The 16,823-nt window shown below is 39.0% G+C and overlaps 1 protein-coding gene across 1 annotated transcript in view; it reads right to left on the bottom strand.

Moving 5' to 3' along the window:
* The window catches only part of astn2 (astrotactin 2), a 326,855-nt gene that overhangs the window by 119,186 nt on the left and 190,846 nt on the right, over positions 1-16,823 (bottom strand). The window contains exon 11 of the mRNA XM_023961099.1: positions 13,589-13,739. Within this exon, the coding sequence (XP_023816867.1) occupies positions 13,589-13,739 (151 nt within the window). The remainder of the gene's footprint in view (positions 1-13,588; positions 13,740-16,823) is intronic.

Below are 16,823 nucleotides of genomic sequence, written 5' to 3'. Positions count from 1 at the left end.
ATGTGAAGGACAAAACGAAGCATAATGTATGATTCTTTGTTCATACTGAATACTGTGAACGATCAGTATTTAGTACAACCACATGGATAGAAGATTACTTTAGAAAAACCTTTGGCAATCACTACAATGGGGAGTTGATGCATATGAAAAAAGACCTATTAAACTGCTTTCAGCAACTTTTCAAAAGCTTTGGAATGAGGTGGGGCTTGTAGTAAATGTCCTGACAAGGTTAATTTAAATTTCTGTGTCAGCAGCATCACTAAAAAATAAAATGAAAGATCTGTGTTTTTAGTCTTCTCCTCTGAGTAAAGTGACAAGCCTAGACGCACAAATCTCTGTCATGCACTACACTACACTCAAGGCAAATTATTCCTGCTTCCAGAAAGCCACCACTACGCACAAGTGTTGTGCAATGATGTATATCCCGTCAGAATTTGTATACTCTGTTGCAACACTTATTTTGTCCCAAAAAGCGTTAAAAAAGGTGGATGTTTATGATATAGTTAATTCTAAGGCTACTGGGAATTTATTGACATATTTGGTCAAAGTTTAACCTGGTGTAACTTTCGACATACTTTAAAATAATACTTTGTGAGTAAAAAGGTCACTAAAGCTTTCATGTTACTACTGTTAGGTTCTGATGAAAACCTAAATTACCACAAAAAAAGATAGAAGATTTGAGTACAGCCACTCTCCCTATAGAGGAGTGAAGGCAAAGGATTACTGACCTCAATGCAATATAGTTCAGAGGTGAAGACATTATTACACTATTTTAAGAGAAAACATTTACTAATAGAGAGACCAGAAGAGAGCAGACAATAGTACAGGGGCTATGCTGGAGGGGAAGGTGAAGGCAGAGGTGGCAAAGGCCAAATAGAGCATATGAAGACTTGTATGTCAGGTTGGACACAAAGAAGGGAAAGGTAGATCTGTACATCTTGGCAAGGCAGAGAAATTGAGATGGAAAGGATGTTTAGAAGGTTAGGGTGATCAAGGTAAGATATGGAAATGTGTTAACAGGTTGGACCAGAATGATGGAAGGAAACCTTTAAAGAGTTGATGAACAAGGAAGGTTAGAGAGCACAGAGTAGAGGAGTTTGCTGGTGTGGAGTAGGAAATAGCAAAGATCAATAAGGCTAAAATGAGGGAAGGACTGGAGAGGACAAAGAGTGGAAAGGCAGTAGGTTCTGACAATACCTATGGAAGAATGGAAGAGTTTGAAGAGGTGGCTGTTGAGTTTCTGACTGGACTGTTATGCAAGATTTTGGAGAGACAAAGGATGCCTGAGGTGTGGATAAGTGTTCTGTTGTCCATTTTTAAGAACAAAGGAAATGTACAGAGTTGTAGAAACTAAATAGGAATAAAGCTGATGAGTAACAAAAGGAAGATATGGGAAAGAATAGTAGAAGCAAGGCTGAGGTCACAGTTAGAGTTTGTGAGCAGCAGTATGGCCTCATGCCAAGAAAGAAAACCACATATCCAATATGTGCTTTGAGGATGCTGATAGAGAAAAACAGAGAAGGTCAGAAGGAGATACACTGTGTCTTTGTAGATCTAGAGAAAGTCTATGACAGACTACAAAGATGAGCTGTGGTTTGTATGAGAAAGTCTGGAGTAGCAGAGAAGTGAGTTGTGCAGGACATGTATGAAAGTAGTAAGACCGTGAGATGTGCTGTAGATTGAACGGAAACTGAAGGTGAGACTGCATCAAGGATCAGCGGAGCACCTTCTTGTTTGCTGTGGTGAAGGACAGACGGATAGATTAGGTTAGACAAGATATCTATAGACCAATATTGTCATCTGTAGTGAGAGGAGGTTAAAAGCCGAGGAAAATTCTGCTCTGGAAAGCAGAGAAGTGAGGCTGGGATGGATGGAAGGAGATGTTAGTGTGTCAAAAGAGAGTCAACAAAAATGAAAGGAGCAATGTCTTGTTTGGAGACAGTGGCCCAGCCCTGAGAAAGAGTTGAAAGACAAAAAATAATCTGGAGCGACTCTTCACTTGAACAGCTAGCAGATGGTGTATGTGAATTTTCCCAGTGAGCCATTGGTGCACAAAGCACCAGGCCGATCAATAATATGCAATCAATTCTTATAATGAATTGTTAACGTTGCTGGCAGTGAGTGACTGAGCTGTAGGGAAAGCTGGTAACCACCAAGGCCACTCTTTGTCACCAATTCAGTCAGCAAATCTAACAAGTTGGACTCATCAAAGTGTCTGACCTTGATTCTCAATCAGAAAACGTTTTTTCCATAATGTTGTTTTGCAATGCAGAAGAGAGTACTCACAGTTTGGTTCAAAACATATTTTATTCATCTTTGTTGTTTGGTTTATTATCCAATACAGTTGTAATGGAGTTAAACTAATGTTTAAAACACTATTTTACTTTTTTACCATATAGTTGGAGGCAAAATTGCACTCATTAAGCTTCTATTGGCTTCCAAGAACTTGGCCTCTCCTGTTTGAAACAGGGGGGGGGGGGGGGTCACTTTGCCTTGTTCTCCTAATCAATGGATGATGATGACTAAAAAAGAAATATTGCCAATAAAGATCAATGGATCCCACAACATGATTGATCCAGCATATATATGCTTTCTCCATATTTTTCAACAGAGTCGGAATTAGCAAATGTAGAAGTACAGATTGTCTAATTAATGGACGTGTCAAAAGAAAAAAAAAAGCTGGATTAGAATGAAAGACTTCTATTTTGCCAGTAATTGTCCTTTGATTAGTGGCAAAAAAAATATTTTTTGTACATGGGAGATTTGGATTTCTCCCACTAAGGTTAAAATTTATTTTTGCTTCGTACATTATTTTATTCCTTTTTTTTATTATTATTAATTATTATTGCTGAACAACTAATCTAGCCACAGGGGTTGCAAGCCAGTAACTTCTGTGCCGGTCCCAAGCCCGGATAAATAGAGAGGGTTGCGTCAGGAAGGGCATCCGGCGTAAAAATTGCCAAAATAACCATGCGAATCATCCACAACACTTTAGACATACCGGATCGGTCGAGGCCCGGGTTAACAACGACCGCCACCGATGCTGTTAACCTACAGGGTGTCGGTGGAAATTTGACTACTGTTGGTGGAAGAAAGAGGGGAGGCAGAAGGGTCCGTGGCCAGAGAGAGAAGGGAAAAGGCAGGAACATAGGTTTGAGAATAGGGACTCTTAACGTTGGCACAATGACAGGGAAAGGCAGAGAGCTGGCAGACATGATGGAGAGAAGGAAGGTAGATGTACTGTGTGTGCAGGAGACAAGGTGGAAGGGCAGCAAGGCACGTAGTATTGGAGGAGGATACAAACTGTTCTATCATGGTGTTGATAGGAAGAGAAACGGGGTAGGAGTGATTCTGAAGGGGGAGTTTGTAAACAGTGTTCTAGAGGTGAAAAGAGTCTCAGACAGGATGATGAGCCTAAAGTTAGAAATTGAAGGGGTGATGGTGAATGTAGTCAGTGGGTATGCGCCACAGGTTGGCTGTGAGTTAGAAGTGAAGGAGAGATTCTGGAGTGAGTTGGATGAGGTCATAGAGAGTTTTCCCAGAGGAGAGAGAGTTGTTATTGGAGCAGACTTTAATGGGCATGTTGGTGAGGGCAACAGAGGTGATGAGGAGGTGATGGGCAGGTTTGGTGTGAAGGAAAGGAATCTGGAGGGACAGATGGTGGTGGACTTTGCGAAGAGGATGGAAATGGCTGTAGTGAACACTTACTTCCAGAAGAGAGAGGAACATAGAGTGACATACAGAAGTGGAGGTAGGAGTACTCAGGTGGACTACATCCTATGTAGACGAGGTCATTTGAGAGAGGTTAATGACTGCAAAGTGGTGGTAGGAGAGAGTGTAGCCAGACAGCACCGCATGGTGGTGTGTAAGATGACTCTGGAGGTCAGGAAGAAGAAGAGAGGGAAAACAGAAAAGAAGACCAAGTGGTGGAAGCTACAGAATGAAGAAACTTGTGAGGAATTTAGGCAGAAGTTGAGGCAGGTCCTGGGTGGTCAGGATGAGCTTCCAGAGGACTGGGAAACTACAGCAGAGATTATCAGGGAAACAGGTAGGGAGGTGCTAGGTGTGTCATCTGGAAAGAGGAAAGACGGTAAAGAGACTTGGTGGTGGAATGAGGAAGTACAGGAATGCGTCCAGAGGAAGAGGTTGGCTAAAAGGAAGTGGGATGTAGAAAGGACTGAGGAAGGTAGACAGGAGTACAAGGAAGCGCAGCGTAGAGTGAAGAGAGAGGTGGCAAAGAGAAGAGAGAAGGTCAGAAGGAGCTGCATTGTGTGTTCGTAGATTTAGAGAAGGCGTATGACAGGGTGCCGAGGGTGGAGCTGTGGTACTGTATGAGGTTGTCTGGAGTGGCAGAGAAGTATGTCAGAGCAGTTCAGGACATGTATGAGAGAAGTATGACGGTGGTGAGATGTGCTGTAGGTCAGACAGAGGAGTTCAAGGTGGAGGTGGGACTACACCAAGGATCAGCTTTGAGTCCTTTTTTGTTTGCTATGCTGATGGACAGGCTGACAGACGAGGTAAGACAGGAATCTCCCTGGACAATGATGTTTGCGGATGACATTGTAATTTGCAGTGAGAGTAGAGAGCAGGTGGAGGAACAGCTAGAGAGGTGGAGGTTTGCTCTGGAAAGAAGAGGTATGAAGGTCAGTCGTAGTAAGACAGAATACATGTGTCTGAACGAGAGGGATCAAGGTAGAAGCGTTAGGTTACAAGGGGCTGAGGTGAAGAAGGTGCAGGAGTTTAAGTACTTGGGGTCAACAGTTCAGTGTGATGGGGATTGTGGAAAAGAGGTGAAGAGGCGAGTGCAGGCAGGTTGGAGCGGTTGGAGGAAAGTGTCAGGAGTGTTGTGTGACAGAAGAGTGTCAGCAAGACTCAAAGGAAAGGTGTACAAGACAGTGATGAGACCAGCTCTGCTCTATGGGTTAGAGACGGTAGCAGTGAGACAGAGACAAGAGGCTGAGATGGAGGTAGCGGAGATGAAGATGTTGAGGTTCTCCTTAGGAGTGACCAGGTTAGACAGGATAAGGAACAAGTACATCAGAGGGACGGCTCATGTTGCCTGTGTTAGCGACAAAGTCAGAGAAGCCAGACTGAGATGGTTTGGACATGTTCAGAGGAGGGATAGTGGATATATTGGTAGAAGGATGTTGGAGATGGAGCTGCCTGGCAGGAGGGCAAGAGGACGGCCAAAGAGGAGATACATGGATGTCTTAACAGAGGACATGAAGTTGGCTAACGTTAGGGTAGAAGATGTTCATGATAGAGTGAGGTGGAAAAGGATGATTCGCTGTGGCGACCCCTGATGGGAAAAGCCGAAAGAGAAAGAAGATTATTGCTGAACAACTGATAAACCCTGGACGTCTGTGGGCTAAAATGATTGTATTTTCTTTTTTTTTTCCTGATCTAGAGTCTAACAACCTGTTAAGGATGGTCTTGGACAACTTTCTTTCCAAAAATATGACACTCTCAATCCAAAAAGTCGTGTGCCTTTAAGAGCAGCCTTAATTACTATATGTCAGTTATTTATGCATTTTGAATATTGCTTTCGATGCAGGCTTTTCTGAAATGAATTCCATGCTACACTTGCTTTTGAAGTCTCATCCAAATCTTGGTAGTGTACTAAATGAGACACAGCACTTAGCAGTAAACCAGGAGAGTCATAATGAATGGTGAAATGAATGAAATAAAAGAACCCCGTGCATTTAGTTTACACCATAAAGCACTAAACATCTGAGGTAAACTAGGTTGTGCAGCCAAGCAGGAGAAATCATGATGTTCAGTTTTTAAGGGCACCAAACTATAGGAACGTGCGAGGCATGGGGATCACAATTTTTTTTGGTCGGAATGGCACTCACCCCCACCCCCCCTCCTGGGTCTTCATGCACGCCTGAGGAAGCCAAGCAGAAATCTGGCTGCACAGTGACAGCTCATAATGGACTGTGCCACATGTTTTAATAAACTCTTGCATTCTGGGACTCTGTAGAACAGACTTTAAATGAGATCAGAGACAACAGTATCTCTCCTCTACAAAATTTGATTAATAGCTGTAGTTTGATGGGGCTAAATTAAAGTCTAGATTGGTGCTCAGAGTTGGAAAATACATCTTTGCCAATCTCAAATTTAAACAGCTTCCAGAGAAGTCCCAAAAGAGATATAAACCTATGAAAGATATGCAACAAACATCTTTCCATCTGCTAAGCTTCTGTGTATTTCCATTAGCATGACAGATACATTATGTTTGCTGAATGCCGCAATATGCCAGAAAGGAAAAAGCCTTGGGATGTGGCCCACCTTGAATTTGGTTGACGATATTCCAAAAACGAAAACGAATAAAAAGAAAGAAATGAAAACAACGTAGAAGAAACAAAGACTTCTGGACCGGTGCTTTCCTCTCACAAAATATTAAAAATATTTAATTTAACACGCTAGATTCAATATACAAACAACTAAAAATCAGCACAATTGCCATAGTTTCACATATACAGCGCCGACAGCAAGGTGTTCTGATTATTGAAACTACTAAATGTACATGAAAGGTTTGCAGAGGTGAGACCTGGAAATGAAAAGACCTTTCTCCAGGGCTAGGTGAGATTTAAAACATGTTACACTAGTATCTCTTCAGAGGGGTCTATTTTATTTTCCATTAGGAAGAAATTGGACCGTTCCTCAAATACATACTGATCAGCCTCAAGGTTACAACCAGTGACAGCTTATGTAAATCACACAGATTGTTGTAAAGTGCAGCGCCCGCTCTGGGGCAGTATAGACAGTACATTAAAGCACATAGAAATGATTACTTCTTTGAAAGCAAAAAATATGACCGATAACGTCAAAGGCATAAACATTGTTTATATTGTCCTGCAAAGAGGACTGTAATATTTCAGATTGTAGGTGTGGCTATTCGCAGTTTTGATGTTGGTGTGTTCACCATGCACAATAAAAGCATTTGAGAGACTGACACCTTATACAATGTAGTTCAAATGTTAAAGACTTATGAGAATTAAGTACAATACTTTAAGAGCAGGAGACATAAGAAATGAGTTTGTGCAATCAGTTATTCTATACGTTAAATGCAATCTATTACATTTTCAAGAGACATTTTTGTGTCTCATGGAAATGTCCACAGCAATACAGTGTGGTTGGTAGATTTCTCAACTTGGGTTGGAAGCTCTTGTTTTATCTCTGCAAGTCTTTTGACACCTAGCTTCAACCTGGAAGTTAAAGGGCTGCCTATTGATTGCGGCTTGTGCAAATATCAACCAGGACATTTACATAATGTTGCTTACTTCATACAATTGTGTGAACCCAATCATATTGACCTCTGATTGGAAGACCACAGGTTTAGTTACCGCCCTGTCTGCCCATGGGCTGAGGTGTCCTTGGGCAAGACACTGAACTCCACATTATTGGTGGTTATTGGCACCAGAGTTCGGCAGCAGAGCTGCTATCAGTGTGTGAACATGTGTGTGCATGGGTGAATGGGACTGCGATTGTGAATCGCTTTGGGCCTTCTAGGGAGGTAGTAAAGTAAAGTATAAGCACACACCATTTTACTGACCAACACCCCATGAGAGCAGAGAATTTCCACTTCATTATTTTAGAAATATGCTTAGAAATACACTTTTTTTTGGTCATTAATCTATTTTTTTTTAATTCAAAATAATTGAATTATAGCAGTGTTATATTTTTTCTCTTTATATCAAAATAAGCGTATTTTACTTTTGATACCAGCATGCACAAGTTCCATTGAAAATAAAATACACTTGTGTCGAACAAAACCCTACTGCTGCAGCAGATTTACTTTAATTAAAAATGGAAAGTCACATCAAACACAGCATTTTCTATCATTAAGGTAAATTTTCTTCCTTTTTCTCCTCTGACAATTAAATATATACATGACAACAGTGGTGTATTTATTTTTACTTTTTTTATCTATACATGCACATTTAATTATATACTTTAAGAACTTTGCCTCCAACCAGTAACTAGGCATTGCTGTGCTGCAGATAATAAGAATATGTTCTTTAAGGTATTCTAATAATATACCTCACTGACAGCAGATTCAACCTTTTACGATCATTTGATTCAGTTATCTGACATGTTAAACATTTTAAGAAAATTAACCAAAAATACGAAACCATTATTTATTCAAACTGTTTGCATCCACAATGGAGAGATAAAAGGGCTGCATGTGGCTCTGGAGCCTCAGGTTTCAGACCTCTGGACTAGACTAAAAGGAAATAATATTTAAGTGACCTTAAAATTATCTTGGTATTTAATGCATGAACCACAAGTGTCAAAAATTTAAAAAAGCTAAAGTTGGAGTCCTGACAATTTTTAAACCAATTTTCATGAGCAAGTACAAGCTGAAGCCTCAGTAGTGCAGTCTTGACTGACGCGAGTGGGTTCAGCCAGCTGTTACCGTGCTTGTGAATTTCGCCGAAGAGGCTTAAGACTTCAGTTTTTCTCCAGCACACAGTGAGACATTTATTAAAACTTGGCACACAGGATTACAGGCACACACATATCCATTTACATCTCAATAAAAGCAACTCCACAAATGAAACCAGCAGCCTTTTCTAATCTACCTAAGGTCTAATCTACCTGCAGCAGGCAATTTGATGAAAGTGCCCACTTAGGGGGGGAGTTTACTGAGAGGACTAGACAAAGATTGCATATTTACCTAAAGCCATCAGCACACACAGACAAAAAAAAAAGCTTGCGAACAGCAAACATCTACAAATGTATTGATTTCAGTTGTTATTCAAAAATGGACTGCATATGCCTATTGGACAGTTTTTCTGTGTTAGGTTTAAATTACCGGTACCCCCTCAAATTTAATTGATTTGCCCTAAATAATTTAAATGAATTCCCTAGCTTGATGAACTCTTACTTCCTAAGGCTGTCAAGGAAACCACAAGTAGTGGTATGAACACTGTTTGCACCTAATTCGATGCCCTTGCTTGGTATTTCATCATTGTATCAGACAATAAAGTGTTCTCAGGTAGGGTCAGCAGTCTTCTTTTGCCAACCAACTAATTTAAATAGGATGCATTTTTTTTAACCGTCTGATATCAAATAATGAACCTGAGGTCTCTGTTATATATATTTTTTTGACTGCCTTAGAGTTTGCACTCTAAAAGAGAAACTCCCATGAATACTTATGCATCAGGGCCAGACGTAGAGTAGAAAGCTCAGGCCCCCAAGGTGAAAATTTACCTCTGTGCCTCAATAGTAAATACCAGCAGTCACTTTTTTATGCGAAAACAGAACTCACACCAAGTGCAAAGAGAGTAAATCTGCCCCTGTGTGTCAGTAATCACTTTGTTTGCAACATCGGCGCCTCTGCTGAGCTCAGTGGTCACAGAAATAAACCAGCATCCTCCCTGTTTTCATAGACAGTGAAAGGAACAAAGGCACAATAGAATAGTTAATGTCTCCTGCATGTCAAAACTGGCCCGACTAAATTATAATTCATTGCAAATGCATTTCGACTGTCTTAAGGGCAGCAGCCAGCCTTGAAAGGTACTGACTTTGATAATGGATTGTAAGCCCTGTGGCATGTCTGCATGTTAGCACCCACTGTGACAAGGGTGATTGTGACAAGTGTCAAGAGAAAGAAAAAAATAGCAGCTGTGTCTACGATTTTCAGAGTTAATCTCTAAGGGTTTTGAAGGCTTTGGTAGTTTTTTTGCAATAATTGGGGTACCATAGACACTGGAATGCCAGTTTTGCTTCAAAAGTTAGCCGTGTAGGTCTGCTTAAGCTCAAACTATAGAATTAATGAAATATTTACCAGTCAACATACATTTTATTTAAGGATTTGTGCATATTTCCTTTTGTATTTAATAAAACAAATTTAGGATTTGTTCAATTTTTGGATATGTGTTAAAGCTGTGAGAAAAATTTGCCATGATATACTGAGACTTGATCTGTGATAGACTTTGACAAACAACCCAAGGCTTATTAGTAGGCACTCATTCATATTTTATACCCTCTCTCTTGACTGTCCACCACTCTCACCCTGTGGGTCTCAGAGCTATTAATAATAGTGGCGTCTGATTCTTTTGAGGAATCTCTAGAGTCTCCAGCTCTTTATCAAATGTAAATGCAGCTGCCACAGTTCAAATACATTAAACATGGCTTGAACCCCTAATACAGATGCCTATTCTTTTACAAGTTGAAGTTATTTAATGCCATGCAAAGCATCCAGTAATAAAGAAAATACTCAAGTGGACATTAAAGTTTGTTAAGCGTGGGACAAGTGTTGTATTATTCCTTTACTGAGTAATATAAAAATATTTCTGGCAAGGTCAAAGTGGTAATAATTTACTGTGACCTTTAAAAAATGCATTTATGGTATAAATAAAACAATTTCTTTAAGAATTCAAGTTTTAAAAGGAAAATAAAACTTTTATAAGATTTTTTTTCAATGAAAGATATCAAACAAAGACCTATTAGTGTGAAAAGATTTCTATAACAAGTAGCAAGGCTTAAAATGTGTTTAATTATATGCTAAGACGAATGTATTTTGTTCATATGGATAGCTCACAATAGTTTTATGACTTGAAGTGAGTTTGATATTACAATAAATTGATTATAATTTGTTTTTTATTGGGAAACTTAAAATAATTGTGGTTCATTTAAAGACTTAAAATAAAGGTTTTGTTAGAATAAGACTACTTAAAGCTTCTCCAAGAAAAAAAACAGAAAACAAATCTTCATATTATTTATTAGAGTGGATCAGCAGCAATTAAAAATGCATCATTTAAGTAAAAAGTGTTGTAGCTGCTGTCAAAAAGTTCCCCAAATAGGATTTGTAAGCATTTTTAATGGTAATTTTCTGCAAAGGAAAACATGCAGTCATTTTTTTTCTGCTTGAAAGATGTTGATGAAGAGAGGAAAACAAGAGAATTGCTCAATATGTCTTTGTCTCTGTTGCCACAAACAACAAAAAGACCTATCGATTTATAGTCCCATCCAAGCTTTTAATGACTCACAGAATCCTCCTCCAGCAATTGAGACGGCTCATCAATTTAATTACTTTACAACGCAAGCCTACCTTGTGCTGTCCAAAGCCTGACATTAGAAGTTTTCAGTCACATTTAACTTGCAAACATGTCAGGAGAAAAGGTCAGCAATGCAATGTTACGACAAAAGCCAAAGTAAGGTTTAGGTAACAAACAGGGGCGGAGCTAGAACATTGTACACATTTACAATGATTAAAGTAGGTTGTGTTCATGATTTTTTTTTTTTTTTATCTTTATTGATAATGAGACTAATGTTGACTCAAAAACTGTTCTACATATATGAAAATATATGCAGAAAAATAATCTATAAAACCAAGAAAAATATTTTCCCACTTTAACAAAATTAGTTACGCTGTTATGATTTTCTATGTGCGTAAAAGAAATCCTCTTTAGTCCAAAAGCATATAGACCGATTGTGCTTATGTTCACAAGAATCGCAGGTGATGACTTCTTTTAACCACAGGACAAACTACTCTAAGTAATGCATGATTTTTGTAGAAATATAAATTACCTAATGATGTAGGATAAAACCATCTTCATCACGCTGCAACTGTAGAACAGTGACTGGTTTGAGACACCCCTGAGTATTTTGCATGAAGAGTTTGTTTGTTAAAGTTTGACATTGCAAAAATCAGGGGGTAGAAACCCAAACAAATGTTTCAGGTCATTTTCCAAGTTTTACCACAAATGTAAATGTGGAATTTCTCACAAGCTGTTACATTTTCAATATCATACTGTTATAAACTAAAAATACTTTTTATCAATTATTATTGTATTCAGAATTAGTGCATGGATGGTTGCATCTCAAAGGACGGAAAGCTACAGGTGAAAACAAAAATGTTAGGTTGTGCCCCTGGATGTACTGATCTCAGAGAAAACAAAGCAGCATTTTGTTTCTTTGTAAATTTGATTAAGGACAAAAAAAAGGAGTATAAGAAAGATATAGACATTTATACCGTACTTATCCATAACCACAAGTAAACATGTTGAATTATTTCTTATTCTATGCTAACACTATAACATTTATAATGATCTCAATTGTTGTATTAATATTAGGGGTGTAACGATTCAGATTCGATTCATGTCATAATTTGTAATTGGTTATACAAAAATCGATTCAGGACATTTTCAGCCAGAAATTCCACCAGTGTGAGTCAGAGATAAATACCTGGGTACTGAACAGTGCAGGTAAAGTTTTCCAGATTCCTTCTTTTTCTTGCAAAATAATCAAATTAAAATTAAATGTGGATACAAACAAACAAATAAACAAGAAATAAGGGCAAATCCATCATATTTTAGTTTCCTAACGTTCAGCACACTGTTTCCATCTCAAAATAATATATAAATAACATTGTTAGAACAATCTAGCACACTGTATGGTCACATGTGTGTTGTCCACTGTGATGCACTCGGTCGTTTATACGTTACAGTAAAAATAAATACAACAGTGCCTCAAACCAAATGCTACTCAATTACAGTTATTTTATTTTGAAACGATTTAATAATGGAATAGGTTATTTCAATTAACAGCTAAAATCAATCTGGTTGGATTGTAGGAATACAAATCAATTCAACGATTCATTGATTTTATCGTTACACCCCTAATTACAATCCTAAAAAATAAGACATGCATCACTCTGTTTTGCATACCAGTTAATGTGAAAATCTGAAAAATATAAAAGAATCCTTCTGGAAGAATGGAGTGTTTAAATCAGCCATAACAAAGTTGTTGCTGGAGGACAGAATTACATCAAAAATATACAAAGGATAGCTTGTGATAGCAGGATTAAATTGGAATTGATTGCTATCTTAAAAATGGGTTTTAAAAAGTGACAACTCAATTTCATGGGACCTTGAAAGAATACTGTTAACTTAAATCATCTGTCCCAGAATGCCATTTGCAGTGGGGTCAGAAAGTCTTTGGTAGTCACAGATTCTGCAAGTTGTCCCACTTAAAAAAGATGAAAGACGTCAGTAATGTTCATCCTACGGTTACATCAACTGTGAGAAAAAGAATGAAAAAAATAATAATTTTGGAAATCACATTGTATTGTTTTTAAAGAGTTTATTTTTCTATTGTTGCAGAAAAAACATATTTAGCTCCTACAAACACAAGATAATTCTAGTCTCAAAGACTGGTTACTTCTTCTTCAAGAAGCTCTTCTATCCTCCACTTGTTATCTGTATTTAAGGCCCATGTTAGAACTCATAATCTGTATAAAAGACACCTGTCCACACCCTTAAACAGTCAGTCTGCCACCTGTCCATCATGGATAAGACCAAAAAGCAGTCTAAGGACACCAAGAACCTGAAAAAGACTGGAATGAACCTATCTACACTAGAAAATAAGCTGTAAAGCATTTCTTTTTTATCATCCAAATACTTTTTTTAGTATACATTTTGTCTCTCACAGGTGAAGTGTACCTATAATGAACATTACAGATCCTTCTCATTATTTTAAGTGGGACAACTTGCAGACTTGGTGAACATCACCTACTGTTTTTCCCCACTGTAGATACAGAAAAAAAATAAAAAAGGAGTTAAAAAAATATACTCACCATGCAACCAGTAGAGTCTAACTGACGATCTGAAACACACTTGAAATTCCTTTTGCAGCCTCCATTCTCTTTGGAACAATCTCGAACCGGCCCAAAAGATGCCAACAGGTCTTCTACCGTATCAAAGTATGTGGATATCATTGCCTCTTCCCTGGAATAGAGAAATTAAAAAATGGAATTCTTTTTTTTCTTTGCCGATGTGTTTATAGAGCATGTAATAAGTGAAATGACTGGAACGAGTGAACAGGCATCTGCACCTAATTTCACCTGGAAGCAGCCTCTCGTAGCCTTACTGTCAGTTGTGTAATCATTAAAGCATTCATCCTTGACATCCTGTGTGACAATTACAGTTTTTGGTGACTCTTATCTTTGCTGCGGATAACAACCGGTTTTAACGCGGTTACTCCAGAAAAGGTTATATTACAACAAAAAAAAACAAAAATTGCTTGAAACCACAAATTCTGGAAGTGAACAAAATAGCAAAGAGGCATGGCAGCTTTGGGCTGAAGCTTTAATTGAGTTTTGCATCTGTTTTCGAAAGCAATTGTCCTTAACTGATGGCTTTTCAAAATGCAGGTACTACGAGGCACTTATTTATTTATTTTTTAATCTTGCAGGACATTTTTTTCCTGCAGTATGTGCCCATTAGGCTCATTTCCATTCACGGTAGGTCATCTTTGAAACTAACCAGTGAACTTGCAGTGCCTACAAACCATTGTTATGTTGCAAGGACTAACTGCCTATCAGGAATTAACAATTGCTGCCATTGGTGGAATTTTTGTCCTTCAGGAGACGTCCGCAATTGTTTCTAATGGGTTTCTGTTGACGATTTGTCGTGAATGAGCAAGTGCAAAGCACAGCCACAGGCAAGACGATGAGTCCTGCAACAAATTTCTTTTTTTTTTTTTTTTTTTTACTTTTTCTGTCCAACAACTGAGCAAACAGATGAGCGCTGAAAGCCTTTTGTGTTGGACAGGTTTTACTTTTACAAAAAGGGGTTATGAATCTTCAGATAGCCAGGGTGTAAATTGATATAAACCCCTTTATATTTTTTTTTGTTTATTTTTTTTAATTTATTTTTTACACTTTAATATATATATGCATTTTATTAAAGGGGAGGGAGAGGAGGGAAAGTGTGTGTGTGTGTCTGTGTGTGTGTGTGTGTGGGGGGGGGGGGGTAGTAGAAAAAAAAAAAAAATAAAGAGGGAGGGGGAGAAAGTGAGGGGATACAAGTTCCGAGTTGGTAATTTGAACAGGTTATTATTTTAAGATGTGAAACCTTTATCCTAGATCTCCAGAAAGGCAAATATTACATCCAAACGTGAAATTCTGACACTAAGATGAGCGAAAGATATCTGTCCGTCGATACACTGTGGGTTAGGAGGAGGGATAAAGCAGACAGGGAGCAGTGTGCACGTGGGGGTGGAGCTACATGCACGCTGCCAAAGTGAACCATGTGATCATAAGGGGAACCAGATCCTCCCCAGCTCGACCAGCCAGACCAGGAGAGAGGGGGAGATCCCCGGAAAAGGAGCGTCCCCAGCGACGGGACCCAAGCAGCCCAAGCGGGGGGCGGGGGACCACCCTCCCACCCAGTCAGGTGCAGAGGAGGCCCCCATCCAGCACCGGGAGGCATAGGCAAGGTGATAGGTGCACTCCGCCCTACCGGGCGGCAGCCATTGGGGCCAGCGGGCACTGGACACGAGATGGGGTCCAAGGACGAGGCCAGGGCCCAGAGGGCCCAGGAGCCGCCCACCACCCAGCCGGAGCCTCGTCACCGCGGGCCAGCCCTGCCACCCGGCCCATGCAGCCCAAAGATCACAACGCAACCAAAGCTCCACCCCTACCTTCCCCCACACTACACTAACCTCTACAGCCCCCCTCACTCAACACGTTCCTCAACCCGTCCTCCGTTATCCCCCCCGCTGCCCTTCCTACTCTGCAAAAGGGAGGGTGAGCCCCAGTGGGTACTGGCGAGGTAGCCCGCAGGCCTGTCCCCAGCCATGCACTCTCACACACACACACACACATTCTTCTGGTTGCAACAAATTTCACGACAATCGTGGTTATCAGGTTTGCCAACACTAAACTTAAATATTTGTTTTGTATTTATTAAAAAGGAAACTAAAATAAATTATATTGTTTCATGTTTTACAAACTATTGTTACAAATGAACAATATTTTTCTACCTAACATAATCCTAAAAAGCTATCAATTACAGAGAAATCAATTTAAAATGATTTTTTTTGTTTAAGTGAAATTCAGCTACAAAACCTGACTTCTCTGGAACAGTTGACACGATATTGTACATTTAATGCACTTTGTGTATTCTTTTTTGTTTTGCGTTTAGTGTAAAGCCAATTAACAAGCAAGACTTTACATTTTTTACATTATTACATATAAGAAATCTCAATATGTATGCTCCAATTTTAAAAATACACGTGTAATTATGTGTGTGTGTGTATGTGTGCTGGAATATTCAAAAGCTGCATCCTCAAAATATGAGAAGAAAAACGCAAAAAAATCATTACCATATTTCTCATTACGACAGTTTTTGAGAAGTACAGTGTACAAAAAATGTTAAATGTAAAAAGAAAAAAGTAAATGTAAAATAAAAAACATACTTATAACACACTAATTTTTCTATATTTGTTTGTTCCAATCTTACTGACGTTTAAAATTTTATTCAAAGGTTTTTCTGATGTATTTTTCATTTGCACAGCTAGAAAGGCTAAATGAAGCGAGCATTTGGAAAAACAACTGAAATATTCACTTTTTCTTCTCATTGATTCTGACATCTTCAAAACATTTCAAACAATAGGAGTTGTTGAGACTGAGGGAGGAGGAAAGCCTTTAATTGGCCTTTAAAACAATGCATTATATAGATAAGAGGCGGCACATGAAACAAGAGGTGAACAGGACTGTCAGAAAGAGAAATGTGTTGAGAGGGGGCATTTCAACCCCATCAGTGCACAGAGACATGTCAGTGAATCAGAATGCACGCTTCGCTTCGCTTCTGCGAGCGAACGCAGAGGCAGCTCAGCAAGTCTGGGACTGTGATGAGCACATACCTGATCCTCCTTTGCTCACAGCCACAGCTCACAGCTGATTAGGCTGCCATGGTTCACTTTTCATTTTGCATGTGTTAACCTTTAGTTTTTGTTAAATTAATGTTTATTTTTTTTACTTGATTCATTTAGCTGATGTTCGTCTTAGAGTCGGGGTCTTTTTCCCT

This window comes from Oryzias latipes, chromosome 12 (assembly GCF_002234675.1).
Source record: "Oryzias latipes chromosome 12, ASM223467v1".
Taxonomy (NCBI): domain Eukaryota; kingdom Metazoa; phylum Chordata; class Actinopteri; order Beloniformes; family Adrianichthyidae; genus Oryzias; species Oryzias latipes.
Note: the sequence above shows the minus strand (reverse complement) of the source record. Positions and strands in the feature narration are given on the sequence as shown.